Below are 26,083 nucleotides of genomic sequence, written 5' to 3'. Positions count from 1 at the left end.
AGTGAATGGCTTCCGGATGAATGCCGCGTCTATCTTCAGCAATTTGCTAACGTTACAATTTACATCATCAGGGCTGAAGGCTCTGGTTTTGTCTATAGTACGAAGTCTCTGATTTCTTCTTTCGACGATATTTCGAGTATGTAAACATTAACATCTCTTATTTATTGAAACAAATCATTTATGAATATTTTAAGAAATACATTCGATCAATTAATATATAACACATATTTACTGGAGCTTTAAGTAACAGTCATTTTTGAAATATTTTACGTTTTATGCTCAAAATGGAAACTATTTTAATTAATAATTTATTATTATGAAATGTATCGGATGTTATAAAGTGATACTTGCAAGGTACGTTATATGTTCTCAGGGGTTAGAACGAATGCCTTTTTAATATGTTGTCTGCCATGGTGGTCACTGGTGATCGGTACTTTACACTAACAACATGTCTTAGAAACGTTTGTAATAAATGAACCTTAATACTTGGAAATTTTACATTTTTTTCTTGAATTCTTGTATTTATCACGTAATAATTTGAAAAAATTGTAGATTTCGCTAGACAGAGAAAACTATCGTGGTAGTGAACGTGTTAAATACGATTTTTTTTCGAATCTGCACGTAATTATAATGTGGTATTAGAAAAGAATACAAAGAATCAGAAAAATTAAGAAAAAGGAACAATTAGGAGAATATTATAAAAAAAAGACGAAGTATATTACAAAATTTTAAGAACAGTAGTTACAACGTGATCTGGAGTAAGTACTCAATGCCATACCCCCACTTTTCGATAAAAACTTAAAAATGCCGCCGCAGCGCTACCTGAATCGATATTCGCCGGCAGAGTCACGTGGTACGTAGTCGAGGATTGCGAACCAATCAGTGATCCACTAAAACGAAATTTGCTCCGCCTGTATTACGGAACGACAACACGACATCTGACTTTGAGCAACTGGAACAACAGTTCGCGACTGGCAGCGCATCGGTTCATGTTTTAGCGATATGTCGGTTGAAGCCAGTCGTGCAAGTATTTCTGCGACACGTTTGATCGTTAAAGGGAAGAAAATGGCAACGTTTATGTTACGATACCAGTGCACGGAAAATCATCGACTTTGCCTTTGACGTTATTTGTTCGTGTTTTGACTTGGTTCGAGGCAAATGTGACGGTGGTGTGGAATACTAGTATCCTATATATTCGTATGGCGTCTGAAAAGAGGTGATCAGTGTAGTAAGGAGGAAGATAGCAGAGAAGGAACTGATCGCTGCGAATGGGCGAAAGATCGGAACAATGAGTGGAAAAGAGGAAGGGCCGTAACAAAGAAAGAAAGAAAAAAGGAAAACACACCACCGACAACACGCGCGAGCGCGTGATGCGCCGTAGATGAGTATACATATACACATATATACAAAGAGAAGACGAAGAGAAGGGGAGTGCGAGGGAGGTTAAATGACGCCTGGCGGGGAACGAGCGAGCGAGAAAAGGACAAAGACAAGAAAAGAGGGAGTAAAACGTGTGGAAGGAAGAAACGTGAATTAAAAAAAATATGGTAGTGTTCCATGTGCGCCACGGTATCTCGCGAACAGCAAGGCTCGTATGGAACCGAAGGTTGTGATACGTCAAACAATTGATAATCTTTCCTTCTTTCGTCGACATGTACGAAAGTATCTATGCGTACGAAGAAGACCGTTGATTACTTATAATTCGTTTCTTCATCGATGCATCAATACGATCAGAGAAAGAATAAGTTGATTAAGGTGTATGTCGAGCGAAAATTAACGTCGAACAGAAGGTTTCGATTCGTTGGAACATGCGTGACGTACGGTTCAAAGTTGTCGAATTGTAAAAGACGCGAGAAAAGAGATAAAAGTGAAAGAAAACGTGTGATACGAGTGCTGAAGAAGGGGAGGGAGTCTAAAAGGTTAAAAGAAAAAGAAAAAATCTTTTATATATATATGTATATATATACACATATGTGTGTATGTATGATGAAACATATGTATATACATATATATGTGTGTGTATATATATAGCTAGCTAGATAGAAGATAGATAGATAGATAGATAAAGAGATATATATATATACACACACACACATACACATATATATATCTATATATGTATATATATTGTATAGAGAGAAAGAGGGAGAGAAAAAGAGAGAGAAAGAGGGAAGAAGGAAGAAATAAGTAGTTGCAAAGGTGCGAAGGTGTAAAGGAACGTGCATATATGTTGGTGTACGTGTATATGTACATATATATCGGGCAACATGGAGGAAAGTCATCTGTTGATGACGGAACTTCCGGCGTTAACGCCGAGTCGCGGCACGACGTTGCTTCATCGTTCAGGATATTATTATCAATTGCACCAGCCGCACTTGGCAATACCGACCACTCAAAATCAAGCGATTCTTTACAATTCGGGTAACACACCGCATTACAATAGCGGCGCCACAGGTTTGCCGGCGTACGCGCAAAGTATTTTGTCGAGGCAACAACCGCAAGCAGCGCAGGACACCGTGCCAACAAGCACGCACGTTTCCTGCCTTTATCCTGAAATACTAGCGTTGATTTTCAGTTACCTGGAAGTCAGGGATAAAGGATGCGCCGCCCAAGTGTGCATCGCGTGGAGGGACGCGGCATACCATCGGTCTGTCTGGCGAGGGGTCGAGGCGAAGTTGCACCTAAGGAAGCAAGCACCAGCGTTATTTGCTAGTCTGGTAAAGAGGGGGGTGAAGAGGGTTCAGGTGTTGTCATTGCGAAGAGGCCTCGGCGACGTTTTGAAAGGCATACCGAACCTGGAGTCGTTGAATCTCTCGGGCTGCTACAACATCAACGACGTAGTGTTGATAAAAGCTTTCTCTCAAGAATACCCGATGCTCACGGAATTGAATCTCTCGTTGTGCAAGCAAGTGTCGGACATCACCCTCAGTTGCATAGCGAAATATTTGCAGAATCTCGAGCACCTGGAACTCGGCGGTTGCCGGAACATCACGAACGACGGACTTCTGTGCATAGCGTGTTATCTGAAGAAGTTGAAGAGACTGGATCTGCGAAGTTGTTGGCAAATATGTAACGACGGCATCGCCTATCTGGCGGGCATTCATCCGCAAACGCACGGCGCGAGCTTTTTGATGGAACAGTTCGCCGGTATAGTTAATTTCGACGTGGCCGGCGGAAACTTCGCGCTGGAACATTTGAGCCTTCAAGATTGCCAACGGGTAACCGACGAGGCGCTTCGACACATATCCACTGGGCTGGCCACCTTGAAGTCCATTAATCTGTCGTTTTGCGTTTGCATCGGTGACACCGGGGTGAAACACTTGGCCAAGATGTCCAGCCTGCGCGAACTAAATTTACGGTCATGCGACAATATCTCTGACGTCGGGATGGCCTACCTCGCCGAGGGTGGCAGCAGAATTTCCTCGTTGGATGTGTCGTTCTGCGATAAAATCAGTGACCAAGCTCTCGTTTATATTTCTCAGGGATTGTTCAACTTGAAGTCGCTCTCGTTGTCCGCCTGTCAAATCAGCGACGAGGGCATTTGCAAGATCGCGCAGACGTTGCACGACTTGGAAACGTTGAACATTGGTCAGTGTAGCAGATTGACGGACAAAGGTCTCTACACGATCTCCGAGAGCATGAAGAACTTGAAATGTATCGATCTCTACGGATGTACCAGGATAAGTACCAACGGGCTCGAAAGGATTATGAAGTTGCCGCAGCTGAGTACGTTGAATCTTGGTCTTTGGCACGTGCGGTGATGGCTTTTTTTTTCTAAACAATATTCAGAATTTGCGTCCTGTTCCTCGTACGAACGACGAAAGTGGTTTTAATCATTTGTTTTTCGGTATCAAAATTCTTTCTTTTTTTTACGAAACGAACGCCTCCTTCGTTCGGATTTTTCTCTACAACCTAACCTATCATTAAAGTTTTTGTTTCGCAAACTTTCAATTGCCATCTACACGTGTCAAAGACGAACTCTAGAACCAGTAGTTGATTGTTAGATCAAGAAACGGTGTATTGATCGTGCAATCGACAATTTATCGTAGCATATTTTATTTCAATACCTGATTGTTCTTAGGAAAATGTCATTCTTCGCAACGGCGCACGTTAAAGGTCGATTTTATATATTATACGTTCAGACACGGAACGTTTACGACACGATCCGGTTCAAAGTATCTCGTGTTTATATCGTTAACCTTCGATCAGCCATCAGTCTACGTTCGGCAACGTCAAGCGTAGGGACAATATTTCTCTTACCCAGTGGCTGCAGGATATATTAAACATGTTTTCATATTTATCATTAAAAGAGCCATCTTGTGTAACTCTATTATTAGACAAAGAGGAAGAAAAGTAAGTATGTAGTATATTTGAAAGGTAATTGAATCGCAACGTTATATGTAAACATTGGCAACTTATTGCCTATAAAAACATTTATTTGAACCGGATCATGTAAATATTATGTGTCTGAACGGATAATATAAATCGATTTCAACGCGTTCATGTGTTGGACCAATTTTCGGTGACTTTCCGTTAGCGCCGTGTGATTTATATGCGCCCCAGGTTATCAAAAGTAACAATTTTACTTACAACGTATGGCTTGCTAGAGCAAAAATTTTTATTTCGATAAATTATCACCGTAGTTGTACAGTTCAAGTCAAGGAAAAGAGACGAATTTGATTAAATTTTAAATTAAACTTTTTATTTCTAATACTGTTAATATTACTGTTACTGTTGTACTTTTATTCGTTCTTTGGCTAAAATATCTATACAGTGTGTTTCTGCTTTAAATGTGCATTACTCGGGGCCGAAAGAGTTATATTTAACGCAAAGGGATAACGTTCTTTGTGTTTTATCGGTCGCTTTGAACGTAGAAAGAGATAGAAAGCGATAGCAAACGAAGGACGAAGAGGGACTGAGAGGGTCGTATTCGGTGTTCCATGTAGTGTAATAAGATCCGGTGTCGAATATTGTTACCGTGTAAGGCAATAGCGAAGAAAAGGTAAAACTTTATTATTTTTTGTCTTTTGTTTGCATTCAGTTTTTTTTATACATTTGTGACACTTTTCTGATTAAAATGAGACCAAACACGACATAGTTTGAATAATATTTATATGTGCTTTGATGCAAGGTGAAAGTGCTCTTTGTATTTTACTACTCACTTCAAACATAGAAAGAGATAGAGAGGAATAGGAAGCGAAGGACGAAAAGGAACCGAGGGTTCATGTAGTCAGCAACATCCGTGTCAAATAATGACGTTGTTCTTGTTTTGATTCACCTTTATCATTAACCAGAAACGAATTCTACAGTCCGAAAGATCTCATGATATGACGTACACACGAGAGCAGTAAATGGTCCTGAAAAAAACAAACATGTCACACCCCTGCTGCGTAAAAGTGACACTGTTCTCTTCTGAATTGTATCATTTCTGTGGTAAGGGTACGGTATGATCGTTCTTTTTTTTTTTTAATCGAGATGACTGTTTTTCGTCAATCCCTGGCTTTACTTAAATGTGTAATTTAGCTTGCCGCCAGACTATGCATCGACGAATTTGTTCTTTACTTTATCTTTTAATAAACTTGATTTTTGAATGATATAAATAAATTTCCAGATATAATATTGTACGTCATATTACATATACAGCAGATGTAATATTGGTTTAAATTTTATTAAGAAGTTGTGTTTATCCAATATTTGCACCAATTGCGAAGTACAATAAGTTATGGATTTATTACATAAGTAAATATTGTCCAAATTATGTCGTGTTTGATCTAATTTTAATTAGAAAAATATCTCGAAGATGTTTAAAAAATATATGTGCAAAAGGAATGAAAAATAAAAGTTTTGCTTTTCTTTTAGTATTATCTTACACGGATAATCAGTGCTGCCGCATTAATCACTTCACTGGTTCCAAGGAGGGCCCCCCTAGTAGTGGGAATAAAATTTTCGCATTTAAGGCGGGAAAACTGAAATTACGAAGACATGCTGCGATGTTTTATATCACAACATGTTAAACATAAATGCGGCTTGTCCAGACAGTCGTTACAGGATTTATAAGAGACTGAAATTTTATAGGCCAATTTCTTGCTGATAGTGTATCAAACGGAATAACCAAATTTTGAAATACAAAGTTTGAAACATAAGAAAGTCGACGATCTGCGGTACAATAACTGTACCGTACATACCACTTAAACATCACTGCATGATTTTACAAAGTATTTTATGGAAATGTTACGTGTAATAAGGAAAATATTAAACGGCGCGAACGGAAAGTCCAAAGTAGGGCGTATGCAACACATGTGGCATCGGAAGCGTTTAAAAAAGTAGCATATTTCATTTGCCTTGGGAAGATTAGCATTTTCGACTGTTTCTCCCCGAAAAGCAACATGTTTCGATTATTGGCAACGAAACATAGCATATTTTCATTCATGTTTTGGTAATTTGTTGCGAAGAGTAACCGGATATTTCTTTTTAGCCGCGAGGAGTAGCATCTTTCCCTTGTAATTACAGAAAACATTCCATTTACCCCTTGACGTACAAGTAATTTTTTAAATTTATACTATTTAATATTGTTTAAATTTATTCATACGTAGACCATTCACAAGAAAGAACTGATTTGTTTTACGAATACCTTACGAATGTTAAGATGTGTTGATTTTAATATATTTGACTTTATAACGAATCGTAATTTCGTTATTATGAAATTTGTCGCGAAGAACTTATGATTATGAAATATAATGAAATATAAATATAACCGATATAGAATTGTAACCGAAATCAATATAGATTTTCGAAACTAATCGAGACTAATATTGTTGGTAAAAAAAAGAGAATTACCGGTAAAACTTTGATGTTATTTTTCAAGATTTAATCAATTTATTGACACCTAGCGATAACAATCGCTAGTCCGAAGTAAATCGTTTTAAACTACGAAACATGCTAGTTATTTGACAAAACATAAAATATACCTGTTTTCGTTACGAACTGAAATATTCTAATCTTCCTAAGGCAAACGAAATATAGTATTTTTCTCAACGCGCGTTGCTGAAATCTGTTTTTTTTTCTTTTCTTTTTCAAATTGTTCATCGCTTCGCTCATCGTATATACTTGTTACAGAGTAATCTAGAGCAATAACGAATGAAAAATGGTACGCGTTTACAGTGCCATTGTTTGAAACGTTTCATTTTGTATAGATCGTAATTTTTAGAATCTTTCAGTTTTGTCTGTTTTCTGAAATAAACGATGGAAGCTGTGCGACGAAGCTGTTCCTTTTCGCGCTCTACGGATCGCGATGTGTGTGTATATATATATGACCTATTGTAAATCTTTGTCTTTGACAAACGAAGTATCGTGACAATTTTAGCCAAAGCATTGCTTAATTATTTTGGATCGGTATGCGCACAATTTTTTCTCATGACAAATATGTATATTTTTAACCAATGCGTGCGCATGAGTATGCGTTCGCGCGCGCGCGTGTGTGTATGAATGTGCGTGCGTGTATGTTGGTTCCATGTACATATGCGTGTATATGATTATGTGCTAATAATGTGTCACGTGTGCGCACTCCCCCCCCCCCCCCCCCCCCCCAACACGCATCAAACAAACCGATGCGAAAGGATTCAAACACTTTGATCAGTTTCCTAAGTCGCGCGTTACGCTTAGAATAATTCATTGTTAAGTTTTCTGACCTACGACATCTTTTTAGTTTTCTTCCTTGTGATAGCTTCATACGGCCATTTTTTAATCGAAATTTGCGAGTCAATTTTATAAATGTTTCGTACGATCGGAGTTGGGCAACATTTTATTGGTATTACGGATAACGGAACAAAAATTTATATTGTTTGATGGTCGAGCTATTTTTACAAACTTTATTCTTCGAACATTATCGAATAGACATTTATTATTAATTTTTGTTGAAACGTTAAATCAGAAAGTTTATTATTTTTTCGAAGATTTATTATCGACGCATAATTATTAGGGTATGCAAAAGTTTCCATCATTTGCAATGGGTTTTTATACATTTCTGTTGCTTCCCGTATATGTATAGTACTAGTTAGCACCCATATATGGGTGACAGGATTTTTCAAAATTTTACGTTATAAAAATAAGTATTACGACAAATTTTCAATGAAGTAGAATCTAATGGTCTAGAAACAAAATGTTGATCTCGTAAAAATTTTCACGAATTTGGTCTAGTGGTCAATGTGTTAAAGTTTGTCGGTAAAGAAGGGCAAATTTTATTCATGAATTCTACGAATACAAATTTTCGATTGATTCGTAAACTAATATCTACGTACGATTCATTTATAAGTTCATTTATAAATTAGAATCTATTAACACAATGTTTTAAACCAATATTCAGACAAACAAAGCTGTGGAGAAAAGCTAGTTTACGAGTGAATCTAACATTTTTATTCGTATTCGAGAATAACATTTACCCCAACTCTGTTAGATAGCACTCTGAAGCAGCCAAAGCAAAATATCGAAATAAATTAAGGTACTAATGTACATATATTTGGCGGGATATCCAGTGTGTATTCTATACTATGAGTTGTTAAATTCCGGATAATATGTTACGGTAGTTCTATATGGAAAACAACTTCAGAAATTAAATGAAAATTTTTTTAGAGAAACGCATTAATGGGTTGTGAAACGTTAATAATAAAGATGGAATGAGAATTATAACAACAAATAATTATTCATATTATTAACCGATTAATGCAAAATTATTCGAATAAAACATCGTTATTTATTCGAATAGATAGAGAATAATTTGTTATGTGCTGCGGATGAAGTATTCATAAAAAACAAATTTACTCGGATAAATATTTATTCGAACCAATTCAAGTGGTGCTCAACTCTATGTACGATAGGTTAATGAACACGAACGAGAATTCGAAGGAAATCAATACGATTGTTCGATTAACATTAATATCGACTTTAACACTAGAACTACAAGCGTCTGATATATAACTAGTTTTACCACACCCGGCAGTTTGGCGGGTATTTGAAAAATATGCTTTCACATGTAGTTCTTTTTTAATAAAAATTATGAATGAAGGAAAAACAACATTTAATGTACCACCATTTTTCGTATAAAAAATTTATAAAAACAGATGCTTTGATTGGAGCATTTAACGTGAAAAGAATTTTTGTTTATAATCCGCCTACGGAGCACACTTTCGTAGATCTCATTTCGAATATACCCTTACTACGAACCACCATTGGGCAAAAGTTATTTAGGATTGTAAATTAAATTCGACTTATTCGTAATTCACGAGTAAAGTAGTTAGTGTAATTCGTGAATAACGGATAGATAAAAATTATTCAATATTTTTTATTTCTAATTTAAATTTACAAATAAAAAAGAAACGTGCATACGTATACAGGGTGACTCGTTTAAATAGACTCACTCAAATATCTTCGATACTTTTGACGATACCAAAAACTTACATAATTCATCTTGACAGGATTTGCGTGTATTAGAAATTTGTTTTTAATCAAGTTACATTCCTGTTGCTGCGTAAAAATAATTCCATTCTTGTACTTGCTTGCCAGTTGTTCTGTCGATTGAAACAAAAATTGCTTTCTATTTCGTATAAACGAATAAAAAGATATTGATCTATATATTTTAATCTAAAACTAATTTTATAACACATTTTAAAGATATATGTTGGTATACAATAGATAGATAACTAACATGTAGATCGCCATGGTGGTCACCGGTGACCGACACTGTAAATTTACATCGTGTCGCAAAATCGTTTACAATGGAAGATACTTAACACTTGTGAAATTATAAATAACAATACTGTAATTGGACTACTGTTTAATTACCGAATATTTATATTTATTGCATTATAATTTGAACAAGTGTCCAAACGCGAAAAACTGGCGAGGTTGTCAACGTATTAACAATTAAAACATTCGAAAAAATAAGGAAATATAAACGTTGTTCCATCTTATTAACCCATTTGCATCATTGATGTACATATGTATACGCGTATTCACATTGTGATTTAATAGTGGTGGCCAAGTATTAAGTTTATAATACTTTTTGTAATACTTGTACTTAAATTTAATACAGGAAAATTTGACGATAAAGGCATATTTTTTCCTTTTTTTTTTGTACGATGCAAATGAGTTAAAATACACCAACATGATGTCAATAATCTCGAAGAAAAATATCGGAAAACCGCCATTTTGACAGGCTTGGTAGTTCTAGTGTTAATACGAAGCAATATACCATCATTATTCTTGCTCTAATTAGTAAAAATTGTTACTTTTTCTTGGTAAAATGTGAATTCCGATATTGCTATTGTAATTGGAACAACGATAATTAATTTTGCGATCTTGTAGATACTGTGTTATCCAATGCAATCAATTTTGGCTGTACAATTTTTTTTTTTTTTTTTTTTTTTTAAATAATAGAACGATAAAAATGAGTAGAGCAAAGACGTTTGTATTTTATGCAAATTATGCTGGGACACTTATTTTTGTCGACAAATGTAAGAATAAGAAACAAGCGAAAATAAACAGAGAACTTAAGTAAGAGAATGGCCACGAGGAACTAATTAAAATACGTTAATTCGTATTGGATATACTGAACTTAAGGTTGTCGTAGACGAAACTACGAATTAAACCAGAATTGTATAAACGAAGATAAAGAAAACGAGATAGAATGTAGCGCACAGGCAGCGATGGGATTTCGAACGCTTCGGATCGCTTCGTATCTATATAAATGACGGGAAAATCGAATTACAATGAACCTGATTCGAAGACCAGAGTTGAGCAGATTTTATTCACGAATAACGAATGAACATTTGTCAGATAAAAAATAAACAATAAATAGAAGTAACAAAATAAAAAAAATTCGTTATTTTACATTTGATTAATAAAAGTTTTAATGGAACATTCATTTCTTAACAAATATTTTAACGGGAATGATAAAAGTTTAAACTATTTTATACTTAGCATTATTTAAGGAATTGAAAACAGGCTAAATATTGATGAGTAAGCAAATCGTGATTTCCATACAATCATTTTATTGTACGCTTACATTGAGTGGAAAATTGGACAAAAGAAGAAGCCATCCGTTATATTATATTTTCCAATATATTTTGCAAAATATTTTCATTGATAGTAGTTTCATTCAAGCCCTGCTTTCAAAATATCAACAACAATCAAAATTTACAAAATGATTGATACTTCTTAGAGTTTCCTAACAGTCATATTTGAATCAACTTCAAATCTGTGTTTAAACACATAATAAAATTCGTAGCAATGCGAAGCTACTCGGAATCCCACCACTACGCACAAATGTAAAATAGCATACGATAGATACGAACAAAATCAAATTCCATGCCAATTTATTTGTATTGATTTAAATTGTTCCATGAAGATATAAACAGGGTAAAGTGGAGATTAACGATCTGTGTTGCTTCTGCGGTACGACTGTGTAAAATTAATTTAATCATCGATACCAATTCCAACGTTTGGAATAAAACAGAAAAATTGATTGTTGAATGGAAAAATGATGATAATATTTTGCAACGATATTATATTCTAAATAATTTTATTGTACAAGTTTTTTTTTTTTACGGATCGAAAAGCAGAGGAATTTCTTATTACGAAATACTTCAATTAAAAAAATCTATGTATTTGATTCTTTGTTTCTCGTTTTAGTTGTAATCGTGTTGTTTGCAATTAGATAAATTTATTTGTTACTCGAATGTACACGAATGAAAGAAGTTGTCATACAAAGTCCACTGTTATTTCTTAATATATTTTTTTATTACGCTCGACAAATTTTTTTGTATAGAATTGTAATCTACACGTAGGACATTAATACTTAACGCATTATCTTTAGTTTGTATTATTGATCGATGAAAAACAGTACTGTACATACATTCAGGATAAAATATCATTCTACTTATTTATAGATTTTTTGCTCAGAAACAGCCTTTCTATCATTTTAAAATTTATTAAATTTTAATATCGTCAATACGAAATCCAAAGTTGGTTTATATTTTTTTTTTTAATTAGATTATAGCAATTTTGAAAAAGGAATATATTCGTTCATCGTCTTGTTGGAAGGCAGTTCTATACAAGATGAAATTTTGTTGCATTTTATCTTGAATTAAATGTACACTTTATTGTATAAGTCATAATTCTCGTTGACGCATTTAAATTCGTTGCTAAATGTTACTCACAATCGATGGATCTATATGCTGAAGTTTTCGTAAATTTAAAACGTAAAATTGTTTTTCGTTTTTATACATTTCTCACGATTTCGAACAAAGACTTTGCGAGAATTATGTAAGTTTTAATGCGCCGGATATTCTGGTCGGTATATTTTCAAGGGTGGCTTGTTAATCTATCGATTTTTGGTATACATGGTTGATGTTAACAAAATATTTTTGTATGATTTTCTACTAAAACGATTTAAAAGTTAATTTAAAGTTTAGTTATACGATCGAAAACGTTAGTTTTGTACGAAGAATACCAAATACATTATAGAGCGTATAGACTGTCTTTAATTGTATGAATGATACAACTCGTCAATCGTGCGTAGAACAGACTCTGTTGCTCGCGAATCGCGAACTGCCTCCGTTATTTCTTGGAACCGATTTTATGGAACGATCCTCCCGCCATCTACATATTAGAATTAAGATCCAATTTTACTTGACATGAAATCACGAATTTGTGATAACGGTTGATAAATACAGTGGCTTGCAAAAGTATCGAGTCGCAATATTTTTTCTTAACAGGTATAAAGAATTTCGTAATATACAGTGAGACACGGCCAAAATCGCACACCATAAGTCAGAAACTGTCTCGCCTCGTAAAAAACTTATGAGATAATTAAAAAAAAAGGATTCGATGGATATACATACATAATATATTGGAAATATATTTATATTCATTATATAGTAGTACAAAAACAAATGAATGTTTTTATGTACACAAAAAAACAAAGTTACTCAGATTCAGTCTGGAGAATGCCCCACATTCAGTTTCAGCAATTACGTTTTTCCTTGCGCAATTTATTTGATATCGTAGTGACTTAATTTTTTGTAATGCTTAGAAACATTCATTTGTGTTTATATTAATACATAATAAATATAGGCATATTAGCATCATATACTCATTAGATTCGTTTTTCAAAATTGTCCCTAAATTTTTTTACGAGACGAACCATTTTCTGATACGCGTTGTATGATTTTGACTGTGACTCACTTTACAAAGAGTGTTTGATAATAAGGTATCAGTGTACGAAGATAATAAATTTTTGACTTTGTTGTAATGATACACATACATATTTATTAATACGGGAATTGGGCGCATGCGAAAGTATCAGGCCAAGATTATTTATCAACATAAATTATAAATGATTTTTAATACAGGCACAAAGTTTAGATTGTTTGATATTTCAAGATTATAGTTATATTTAATACTTCAAAGACGTTCAATAGATTGATTTGAAATTTTTGTCCATTCGTTCTTTAAAAATTGCAACAGGTAATTTTTTCTAGTATGTTTTCTAGTCTTAACCCAATTTACTGATTCATTTCTCGTGTGTTTTGCATTCGTGTGTTGAATTTGCATTCATTGTTAAAGAGAATTTTCTTTCAAATTTCCACAGTTCAATTTCAGTGTCTCTATGCAAATTCTAATTAGACTTTCTGAATTTTTATTTACCAATGAATCGTTTTTTAACACCAATACCTCCAAACAATCGAATACTATTTAAACGTTGTGAAATCGTACTTTTTTCAGCCTTTAGTTATTGTGCAATAACGGCTCATGAATTTCCTTTTTATAAGATTATTACTTGACTCGATACTTTTACACACGTAAATTTTCCATTGTTATAAATATCTATCGTTACAATGTTGTTAAAAATTTTTCACTCTCGGACAATAATACTTCAATGTAGATAGTATTATGTTGTGATTTTGACGGCATTTAAGGAGTATTTTGGTTTAGAAGGCCAATCTTTAAGCCTTTTTGGGCTTAAATCTTACTGATTTCGGATTCATATATTATTGCATTCTCTAACTCTTTAATGTCGCTATATTACACCTATTTTTGTATATTATACTTGATAAAATATTCCACGAATTTTCTATTAGATTTAGACCAAGAAAACGTCAGGGCTTCTCTTCATAAATGGAAAATTCTTTTGTTTAAACCATTCTTAAATTTTCTTAGCATTATGTATTTCTGCGTTACTTTGCTAAAAAATAAAATATTGTCTTCATGATTTTCTTCGATAAAACAATCAAAATGCCTTCGAAAAGATTGATATATTTATCTGGCTTTAATCTCGTAGAAATTTTACCTATTAGCGTTTTAGAATTATAGCTAAATGCTGCCAACACCGTTAAACTTCTACCGCTGAAATTTCTACTCGTGCCTACGGTTTCAACTTTGCGTAAATCATGTCAATAGCGTTTAAATTTATCAGGATCGTCTAGATTTAACTTTTCCTCATTGAAAAATATTACAATTTTCCATTCTTCATTCTAGGTCGTGGTTAACACGAAAATTATTCGGTTTAAGACATAAATACCTCAATACTTTATAGAAATTAAAATACTGCATTGAATAGACAAATCAAATTTATAGAGTTTTATTTAAAAAATGAATGTATTTGTTGTTTTTAGATGCATTTTTTTTTGTATCTATAACCGTTTTAGAGATGTAGTATACAAATTGCGTAAGACAACCTGTATTCGTTCGTCTTGGTTCAAAATTTGAGTTTTTGTAAGACTACTCTTTTTAACAACAATAAATTTTATTCAAAAAAGAATTAAAATTGACATTGGAATGTTAAGTACAAAGTAACTAGATAATGTAAATTAAAATATAAAAAAGTAACACATGTTTATAAAAGTACGACGGATAAATATAATCGAAATTTAATAAATAATTATTTACTAATTAATCTATATAACTTATTGGCTACATAATAAAAGGTAGAAAAATAGAATATCGAATAATTGATCATTATTATGATAATTGAAAATAAAACTTATTTGGTCTTTAAATTAAGAATCATGAAACGAGGTTGCCATATTGTTTTGCAATGAAACAAACTCTAAGTATTGTATAGATCAGTGGTTCTTAACCTTTTTTCCATGAATCCCCCTTGACATTCACACAAAAATAATATGTGTATTCGTTTGTTTTCGATACTCGAACACAAACTTGCATATCATTATTTGCATGTACCTACAAATTTTTAAATATTTTCCCTCAAAATTGTATCATCTCTAGTGGATTTCAAACAATTAATTTTCGATTCTACGTCTCTGTCGATCTCGGTCGTTATATTTTCACTTTGTATGCATTTCCGTATCTCGTATCCGATAGCCGCTGCGAGTGGAGGTGGAACTGCGTTTCCAATTTGTCGATGCTTATCAAGTATGGTGCCGTAAAAACGGAAAGAGTCTGAAAATCCCTGTGATCTCGCACACTCGCGCACGCTTACCACTCGCGTTTGTACTGGATGTAATACTCGACCCTAAAAAACAAGTCAAATTTTGAATGATATATCAGTTCAAATTTCAATGCGAATTATAAATTATACAGGATGTCTCACGTAACTGGGAAAAGCTATATCTCTAAAATGGTTGAAGATATAAAAAAATCTCATAAGAAAAAATGAAACAGCATCGAACGATGCACAAACTAAATGTAATTTTATTTAGTGTTTATGAATCGAAATATCTAAGAAATGCAAAATTAATTATCTCGAAAATGAAGACTCGCATCAAAACATTCTAATTAATATTTTTAACTTATTTTTCAATGAAGAATTACACTCTTTTCGGTTGTACTACAATTTCCTCTGCACCTTATTAAATACACCATTAAACAAATATTCTATTCGATAATTTACTCTTATGTTAAAGAATAAAATGTCTGTACCTGTTTTCCCATGGGCTCAGGATTTGTAATAGTGGTACCAAAAAATCCATTCCATTCTAATCTACCGTATAAACCAGCCCAATGGTTATGACGATTGCCTGTGTGTGGCAGACACCATGGAATTAGGGTATTAAATTGTCTGTCTGTGGAATCACACGATTTTCCAGTACAACAGCTACACACACCGCGATATGCTCCCGTAGAACTGCTTCCAGCTTTCTTATCGTCATAAATGTATTCCCTTGAAAAAGAAAGAAACTATGAATTACGACAATCTTAATCCTTTTAAAATATTTGATAATTACTTGTTTACGTACAATTTGTTACAATAAGTACCATCGCTTAATCTTATAGCAATGTTTGGTAAATCGCGCCAATCTGAACCAGGTGCAATTGGTATATGAGCCATTCTAGCTTCTACAAGAGGCGCCATTTCTTTGCATACATGATCTCTCAATAAAAGTTGATACTGCTTTTTTCTCATCTAAAAAAAAAAAAAAATATTTTAAGACACAATTATTTCTTTAAATTTTATTGATATATTTTGATCAAACGTTATTACGTTTCTTTGAAAGTGTGACATTGGTTCGCTATTATAAGGCATTTCGTCTTTGCTCCATCCATTTTTTATTTCTGGTAAATCAGACATCGCATCCTTCACATTAATTGTTCGAAATGGTGCCGATTCCGTCCAAGTGCAATTTGAATTATACTGAAATAATATTTCACGATAGAATATATTTTGAAGCGTTTAAAAAATACGTGTTTACGTACATAGAGTACGTATCGTATCAATTATTGCGATATTTTAAACATTCTTTTAACAAACCATCGGAAAAGTTAAAATATCGCAACAAGTATGGTGACCATATTATGTATTAAAACATAGCGATATGTATTATTTACCTTTCTATTATCGACTAATACGCTCAATTGACATACACGTTTACTAAATACATGGGTGGGTTCTGGATATTTTGGAAGTAGTTGTCCAGGTGCAGCAGCCAAAAGTATCATTCTATATAACATAGCAAAATAAGATTTCAACAATTGTAAAACAGATATATAACACTCGTCAACAACAAATATGTATTCTTCATTTAACAAATCATTTAACAAAGATAGCTTCATCATAAAGAATAGAAATCACAAGTTTACTGAGAAAAAAACAAACCTTCGTCTTGTTTGAGGTATACCATAGTTTCCAGCTTGAAGAATACCGAACGTACATTGATAGCCCATGCGAATCAGGCATCTCAATGTTAACTTTAAAACCATACTCTTTTTAAAAGATACAAAGTTCCGAACATTTTCCATAACAAAAAATTTGGGCCTATAGAAATCACAATACGATAAGTAGGACACGATGAGAGAGCTTTTGAATAAAGAATATTGTCGCGAATTGAAACGATTCATGCCACTGAAACCTTGGCACGGTGGCCCACCACAAAGCATTTCTACTTGTCCTTTTTGAGGAAGTTTCTGACCAAACTCGTCTGTTATTTCACCCTAAAATATGCATCGTATCTATTATACAGAGTTTCCCGTAATATGTAGGACTCGCTTCAGGGATGAAACAGACAGCAAAAAAAGTTTATATAAACTTACGTCCTAGTCAACCTTGTTCTCGAGTTACGACGAGTTTCTTCTTTAACATACTGTATCTTTATGAATTCACAACGGATGTTCGAAATGACCTCTTTGCATCTGATCACAAACATGGAGATATTTTTACAACGACTGTTTTATCCTTTCCTTTCCATGTCCATTTATTATTTGAATTTTGTAAAAGACTTGTATAAGTCTCTCGCGTAGTATTTCAACATTATCACTAGGATAATGATCTCTGTTTATAAACAGTAAAATACATATATTAGTCGACAGAATTATTCCAACGTAGAACTCGCCATAACTCGATAACAAAGTCGAATAGGACTGATCTTTATATAAACTTTTATTACTGTTTTTTTTTTTTTGTGTAGAATCCATCTTTGAAGTGGGTCTCACAAACGGGACTCTATGTATTATAGTAAAAAGAAATAGCATCATGAAATAAAATTTAAATTACACTAACATCCATTACTTTCTTTAACAATATGTTACAATCTTCTGTAAATACTGTTGCATTCGAATTATTTAATCGATATGCATTAGCAGCTGGTTCTTCTTTTTCAATGGCCCAACAATTTTCAGAAATACCAGCCTGATGGAAACCTTCGGACAACCCTATAATATAATTGTAGTAAATATTTGATTTTCAAGTTACTATAAAGATGTGAAATTCTTAAACGTTTAATAACAAGATACATACCACCACAACCAGCAAACACATCCAATGTTTTCAATTTTCTTGATAGTGTTTTGTATTCAATAGGAATATTGACCAATGCTTTTCTTTTAGTTTCTTCCGCGTTTTTGCTTTTAAGTTTCGAATTATGTTTACCTTTACCGCATTTACCAATACTAATAGCACAATCTGGTGGTTCGTAAAACGTTTTTTCTTGTTCATTATAAGCTTCGTTGAAATAAAATCGATTTGGCCCAGCAACGGTCCATTCGTCGACAGATTGATATAAATTCTCCGAATAAACAAGATAGCATTTACCAACAACGTCCATGAATTTTACTCTACATACTAGAAAATTATATTTCGCAATGTTACACATTTTTGAAGTAATTATAATTTATATTTAAATACATTTATATGCATATCTATAATGTTAGTAATTATTAGGTACCGGGAAAAGTTCGTGCGATTTTCTATCGGAGTACACTATTGCTAGCAAGTACTTTTGCTATTAGTTTATTTAATAATTCCATGATAAACAAATTGTTAATATATCTGCTGTAAATTTTGTAATTTATAACAATCGTTGATAAAAACGGCAGTTTTTCTCGCACGAGCTTTTCTCGGAATCTAATATATGATAAAAACATAACATACTTTCGTCGCTCCAATAAACCATATTTAAATCGGATTGTTCCATTAACGTAGGTTCTCTATGTGTATTTTCTGGTCTATATAATTTATTTACTTTAATAATAATATCAGAAGGTGAAACTAGCATATCGTCTGTATTAGCATATATTAAATTTATATATCCTATGCAGAAAGGTTTGGGGGTATCCAAATTTGAACCCTTTATATGGTCAGAAGATTTTCTATAAAACTCGGGATACATATCCTCATCTACGTTTTTCTTTTTCAGACTGAATACATCTTGATGTGTAGTTTCATATTTGAATTTGAAAACTTCTGGTTGTAAGAATACGGTTGTGCCAACACTATACTCTTCACCCTTGTATTTTACTATTCGATAAATAACTTCTTTGCTACTCTTTTCTTCTATTCGATCGAATACCTTACAATAGAAATATATATATATATATATATATATATATTGTATATATATTATTACTAACAAGTACTTTTGCTATTACTTTATTTAACAATTCCACGATAAACAAATTATTGATTTATTTATTTTAATTTTATAATTTACTTTCTTTCTATTTGCTTAATTTTTTAATTAAACTTCCAAGTACTTGTACTTGTTTTATTAGAACGTGGAGGTGTTAAAACTGCTATTAAATCCACAATTATGAAACAAAGGATCTTTCATTCGATATAATTTTGTAATACATTTTGTCAAGGACGAAAATATAAGTTCACGTGACGGACGTTGACTCAAAAAATATAATCCGATATACAGGATGTCCCACCCAACTTAGAAAAGCTATATCTCTAAGATGGTTAGAGATACAAACAAATATTATAAGATCAAATTAAACAGCATCAAACGATGCGCAAACTGAATGTTATTTTATCCATTTTTATGCATTGATGCATCTTAAAAATGCAATTGCACTCGTTTTTTAAAATGCAACTATAATTTTGATCGCAATATACAATGCGGTTTTTTAATTTTTATAAAAAGGTATTAACTTTTTTTAAAGCAAGAATTTTAACTTAAACCGATATAGTTCGGCGTTTAGGTTCTTCGTAACAGCTATTCGAAATTAAAGTTCTTCATAACAGTTTCGACCACAACTTTTGTATAACAGTTTGAAACAATTATTTTCGGAACGTTTTCAAGTCCTGATAGAAATATTAAAATAGCGAATGTATTAATTTTACATACCTTCGGTGTATTAAATTGTTCCCATACTCCTAAACGAGCACAAGTAGGGCAAAATCGATAACTATTTTCTTTTTTAATACATTTTAATTCGGATGGTGGATCTTCAAATCTAGCTGTGTCAGGTATATAGCGCTTTTGATAAAAAAATGTTTTATGATCTATATCATTTATCTCATCTTCGAAGCTTGACTCCATATTACCTGTAATGTATAAAATATTAGTGGTAAAGTACTATTTTTTTCTATGTTTATATAAAACTGTGTCATCGGATGATTACCTAAATCAGCCCAATTCTCTGGTATTTTTTTTAAAATAACAGTACATTTTGAACTAATACATGTAATCGGTACATCATCGCAGTCGTCGCTCAAAAATAATTCTTTAGGATCTGACGTTTCTCCAAGGATAGTGTCATTACCCCGGTGAAACCAATTTGCATGAAACTGCTTCATACCGCTTTTAGATTCCCACATGTAAATAACTTTAGCGACATGCGATGGAGTCGCTGAATATCTTGACGCGACAAGTACATAATCATTTACTTGTATTTCTTCATTGTTCACTATAACAGATTTGTAAAATATTTTTTGGTTATCGATAGTAATTTGATCCTTTACCCATGTAATATCTTTCTTAAGTTCTTGAAAAACTTTTTTCCTGTTTTCTTTTATTTCAAATTTTTTATTTTCAATCACAGTTTCGTAACGTTCTTCATTTTCAGGATCAGAATCATCTGCTTCCTAAATGAGAAACCAAACATGTTCTATAATTAAATTTAATAATTACAATCAATCAAATGATAAACCGAGGCCTGATGCTCATTTTTTTATGAGGTTTCACTCAATGATAGATATGAAGCTACTGAATCGAATGGTACCCGGTTTTGGGCGTAGACGATTTATAGTTTTTGAGATATTTAACATTATAGTTATTATAAGTATTTATCTATAGAAATAAAAACTTTTTTACGAAAAGTACCATCCAAATTAAACAAAATCTTATCAAAAAGAGAGCGTCGGGCGTCGGGCCTCGGGACCTCTCCTTGTATTTATACTTGAATAGTCATATTTGGACATCTTCTTCTAATACAGGCTTGCTTGCTCCTCCCAGATCCTCCAAATTTGATCATATCTTTACAAGCATTACAAAAGCCACAATCTGGCTGTTGACAATTCTCACACACACCACACCTCTGTCTTTTCGGCCCCTTTGATGTAACAAATTCAAACATTACACATAAAAAAAAAATGTCTTATTACTTATCTACTGATATAAATAAAGAACTCAGTATATATATTTACCATTGTTATTTTATCATCGTGTTTAATCAATTGATCAGCAAAAATATTTTCAAACATATCATTAACTAATCGTGTGGTAGTTGCTTTTGTCCAAGTAGGTTTTTTAATTTTTTGTTCTTGTCGTGTTCGACGAATTGCTAATCTTTTTCCCAACGTGACACCAGCAAGACTTGCCAATGCTCGCATGCAAGGATTTGTAATAAGAGGAGTCTCATCGGGGTCAGCGGAATTATCAAATGACAATACTTGATCACATATGAACTGTGCATGTCTTAGCAAAGAATCTTCGGTGAATTTTGCTATCCCTTTAGGTGGGACTACCGTCTACAAGAGTTACATAATTTTAATATATAACAAAATATATTTATAGAAACACCTTTAGAAACACATTTTAATTACTTGAAGCTTATTGAGTAAATCTTCGTAAGTGGGACTAATCTCATTCAAGAGAAATTCAATAACCAATTTACTCATATATATTTTGCCTTTAATCAGATCAAAGAAAGGACTATACGCATCCGATGGTTCCATTAGAATATATTCAGCAAATGCTGTACTAAAACCTACAAGAGCCATTTCACCCCCATCAAAGCCAGATACGAACCACTCGTTTATTGGACCTATATCTTTTGCTGGTACTCCGCCATCGGGTGATGTATCTTCTTCATAAATAGCTTTCATATATCCAGAAAAATATAATTTTACATTTTTTTCTATAAGCCCAGTATCGAAAGAACACAAATGACCATTTTTATCATAAACGCTAAAATGGATAAAAAAAACAATTATGTATAAATCACAAATTATATTAGATACAGAATAAAGTTTGTGTAGTTTTCTATCAGAGTTGAATTTGTAATGACTTTTTCCTATTATCTATAAGGAACAGCGTGACAATATTGATATTGCTGGAAAGTTTAGACTACCTAATTTTTCAATTGATTTCCTATTTTTCAGTTACTTTGATGTTGCATTTTCTATAGACAAATAATGACTTTTTGCTACACGAATTTAAACTTGGTGATTTAGTTTGCAGCAAGACCAACTTGTAGCATTTGTAGGGGAGATTTGATGAATGAAAGGAAAGCACAAAAACAATTCAAACAATTTAATGGCATGATAAAATGCTAAAAAACAAGTCATTTTCAAGATACCATTTGTCATGAGGGATAAAAAATTATGAAAATTACTCAGTAAAAAAAGGACAAAGAATAGAAAGTTTTACCACATTCTTCCTATAGTTTGAATCTTCTTTTTTGTAACTACCACTTCAGTATTGATAATAAACATTCTAAAATAGCCTTTACTTAACTTTTTGCAAAAGATATTTCTATATTACCAGGGTGTAAAAGCTTGTAGCATTAAGCAACAACAATTAAATTATATTACAAGAAAGAACTTGCAATTGTTCAAAGTTTTTAGTATAAATCAGAATAAATTTTGACTGATATCTGATACAAATTTTTAAGAAAGTAAATACAAAAAAAATAAATAAAAATAAGAAAAGTTTTACCTAAAGTAAGTTAATTTATTTTGTGGCAGTTGATCACTCTCATGTATAAATGATTCACTTCCACTAAATAAGCATAATTTTGGATCGATTAAAGCAATCTCTTCTTCTACAGCACCATTTGGGTGACCCGGATAAAGTTTTATTTCATCATTTAATTTTTGACGGCAGTATTCACATTTTTTAGGGAAAACATTTGTTTTTGTAACTTGAAATTTTGATACAGCTTTATCATTTTCAGTTTTTACTCTTTTATTAAGATGTTCATCAAAGCATTCTTCCTTCGCTTGTAAATTATGGTTTTCTTTATTAGCTTCACTTATTATCAAGGTATTCTCATCTACTTTATTATCTTGCAAATGTTCATCAGTAACATCAAAGTTTTCTTGTTTCCTTTTAGCAAGTTGTTTAGAAAACATGTCAATTATAGACAGACCATATTTGTAAGACTTTGAGCTTCCAGGTTTCATTATAAATATAATTCGATACTTTAATAAATCCGAGTTATTAATAACTTTTTTACTATTTAATTTTTACTCTTACAATAACAATTACTAAATAAATATTTCTTAAACATTACTTTAATTAATTTTACAATACACAATCATTAAGTTAGTACACGACAATAGTTTACACATAATACGTACATATTATATTTATTATTCAATTAATAAATATATCTCAAATGTTCCGTCGAATTGGTAAATAACTATATGAAGACATTAATAAATGTAAATATGAAGTTTTTAGTACAGAGTATTTTACAAACTTATAATGTTCAAATATTATAAATAAATTCACGTCTATACCCGTTACTTTTTCAAAAAGTGTTTTATTATTCTCATGTCTACAATCTACAATTCGCGCCCTTGAACAGTGTTACCAAATTTAAGATTCCATAAACGCAAACAGAATTATAAATAAATACTATAATTTATATATAAAAGCTGTGCTGCTTTTCCTCCATATTTTGCCTTTTTCATCCATTCCAAAAATATGGTACAACGAAGATAGACAAGACCGGCGTTCCTATGTTTTTTCAATTGCAAGACAAGGAAGAACATAGAAACGTACATCGCTTCGATGCTCGGTGTGCCCCCGGCCTAAGAGGTAGCCAAAAAGGCGGCAACGTCGCCGCGACAACAGTTTGCAGCAGGCTGCCTCTCGTGTTTTGGTCTAAAGTAATCGGAATACAATTTATGTACAAAGTCGAATTTGTATCGTCAAGTGTTATTACTTTACGAGGTAAAAATTTATTTCAGTGTATTTAAAAGAAAGCCGTTTAAAATGAAACTGTATTGTAACGTGGCAATAAATAACAGACAGTCTTCGACAAATGTGATGTCAAGGAAATCACAACGTTCAATTTTAATACTTGGGAAACAAACAGTGAACAGTAACGAATTATGTTTACTTTTGCAAACGTTACATAGTGAACAAACTACTACATACAAAGTAAGCATTTAAACAAAGTAATAACAAAGATTCAAACGTATCTACAGATACTTTTTAAGTAATTTATATGTAATTTGATTTAGATCGATAATAACATAAATAAAATATATACAAGATTCATTGATGAAGGAAAGGCCACGATTCGTCTGATAGAACCATCTCATGATTTAATTATTAAATCTGATCGAATTCAATTAAAATATTTTATTGGCTCATTACGACACTTAAAAAATTTGAAACCATCGTATATAACTATTTTTAATTCGTCTTCGAATAAAGAAAGAAGAGGTTCTTCTATCCAGTCTTCAATTCCAAAGACTAAAGTTGTGATTAATAAACCTTCTCAATACCCAGTTTTAGAAGGTTTTCCAAGGACTACAGAAGAACTGTATTTAGTAGGATTAAATAGAACATCATTCGACAGACAAGTTTTAAAACTCCAAAGCTTGAGAATATTAAACTTGTCCAATAATCAAATTTCATCTTTGCCAAAAGAATTAGGTTCCTTACGTCTACAGGAACTAAATGTATCGCAGAATCGACTAAATGAAGATAAGAACTGGACATGGCTAGATGAAGTTACTATAACCCAGAATTTAAAATTCTTAGATATAAGTAAAAATTTTGTATGTTAATTTTTAATTTCGTAAACATAACATTACCAACAAAGAGAATTTTAATTATCGTAACATTTTATATTTTATACACAGTTAAGAATGTTACCGGAACGTATTGGAAAACTTTGTGCTCTCGTTGATTTGAAGGCTAGCAAAAATATGTTAATTTATTTACCACAAAGTATCGGAAGGTTACGACATTTGCAACATTTGGATGTAGCTAACAATAATTTAAAATGTATGCCTGGAAGTATAAGGAACCGACTACTAATTTCGTTGGATATCTCTGAGAATAAATTCGATTATTTTGGGTTAAATTCTAATTCAAGTACAATTGATGTACCTAGTTTAGTTGAATGCGCAGCCCGATCATTTCTTAAAACAAGGTTAGTAATATGCATGGTGAGTATAAATGGTGAATATAAATGAAGGAAACCATTGAAATGTATTTTTCTATTTTTATAGATGTCCATATGATGCAAGTCGAATTCCAGGTGTGTTGGTAAAGTATTTAGACGAGGCAAAGTATTGTATTTGCGGTAATTCTTGTTTTAATTCGTATATAAGACAATTCCGATGTTGTCGTTTATACAGCACAACTAGTAATGTAAAATCATCAGTAGATGATGTACCATTTGATTGTTATTTTTGCTCGCTTATTTGTGCATATCGTGACAAACATTAATTTTTATTTTTAGAAAAAGCTTTCTGTATAACAAGGTGTAAGAAATTTATAAGAATTTATATATAGTTTTCTATTAATTACTGTTCGATTTTGTGATATTAATACAACGTGTACAAACTTTGTATCATATTTATACCATTGAATGATGTATTTAAATTTTAATCAGTTAATAATATAGTAATAATTCCTATTAATACTGGTAATGATAATAAGAGAATAATTTTAACAAAAATAAATCAAGAAAGTACAAGTAATTTTTTATATTTAAAGTTGTAATAATAAAACTATTTAATTGGTCCTATAACTGAAGAAACTGTTAAATCAACTGATACAGAAAGATGTTATAAAATTGATGAAAGTGATGGATATACAGCTCATCCAGTTCCTGATTTTTAATATAACAATTTTAATAATAATGGGTATAATGATGGTGGAAA

General features: G+C 32.3%; 3 protein-coding genes across 4 annotated transcripts; 2 read left to right on the top strand and 1 right to left on the bottom strand.

Annotated features, from left to right (window-relative positions):
- Positions 1-974: 974 nt before the first annotated feature.
- On the top strand, positions 975-15,006 carry Ppa (F-box and leucine rich repeat protein partner of paired). The gene is made up of 2 exons (XM_076777403.1): positions 975-1,919; positions 2,136-15,006. Exon 2 carries the CDS (start codon positions 2,268-2,270, stop codon positions 3,759-3,761), a length of 1,494 nt encoding a protein of 497 aa, XP_076633518.1. The 5' UTR covers positions 975-1,919; positions 2,136-2,267; the 3' UTR covers positions 3,762-15,006.
- Positions 3,692-26,026, top strand: Lrr47 (Leucine-rich repeat 47). Of its 2 annotated transcripts, none has more exons than XM_076777406.1 (5): positions 3,692-3,726; positions 24,152-24,344; positions 24,428-24,970; positions 25,055-25,347; positions 25,427-26,026. In XM_076777406.1, exons 2-5 carry the CDS (start codon positions 24,177-24,179, stop codon positions 25,644-25,646), a joined length of 1,224 nt encoding a protein of 407 aa, XP_076633521.1. In that variant the 5' UTR covers positions 3,692-3,726; positions 24,152-24,176; the 3' UTR covers positions 25,647-26,026. The 2 variants fall into 2 exon arrangements, with proteins under 2 accessions (XP_076633521.1, XP_076633520.1); XM_076777405.1 differs by lacking the exon at positions 3,692-3,726 and adding an exon at positions 23,188-24,070.
- Dnmt1a (DNA methyltransferase 1a) lies at positions 15,006-23,359 on the bottom strand. Its single transcript, XM_076777436.1, has 15 exons — positions 22,893-23,359; positions 21,779-22,142; positions 21,380-21,703; positions 21,133-21,285; positions 20,356-20,818; positions 20,079-20,278; positions 18,881-19,298; positions 18,248-18,571; positions 18,011-18,162; positions 17,111-17,445; positions 16,843-16,954; positions 16,499-16,648; positions 16,254-16,420; positions 15,937-16,177; positions 15,006-15,529 (listed from the first exon to the last, which is right to left on the bottom strand). The coding sequence occupies exons 1-15, from the start codon at positions 23,357-23,359 to the stop codon at positions 15,248-15,250; spliced, it is 4,152 nt and encodes a 1,383-aa protein (XP_076633551.1). The 3' UTR covers positions 15,006-15,247.
- Positions 26,027-26,083: the final 57 nt, after the last annotated feature.

The sequence above is a fragment of the Colletes latitarsis genome, chromosome 11 (assembly GCF_051014445.1).
Source record: "Colletes latitarsis isolate SP2378_abdomen chromosome 11, iyColLati1, whole genome shotgun sequence".
Classification (NCBI taxonomy): domain Eukaryota; kingdom Metazoa; phylum Arthropoda; class Insecta; order Hymenoptera; family Colletidae; genus Colletes; species Colletes latitarsis.
Note: the sequence above shows the minus strand (reverse complement) of the source record. Positions and strands in the feature narration are given on the sequence as shown.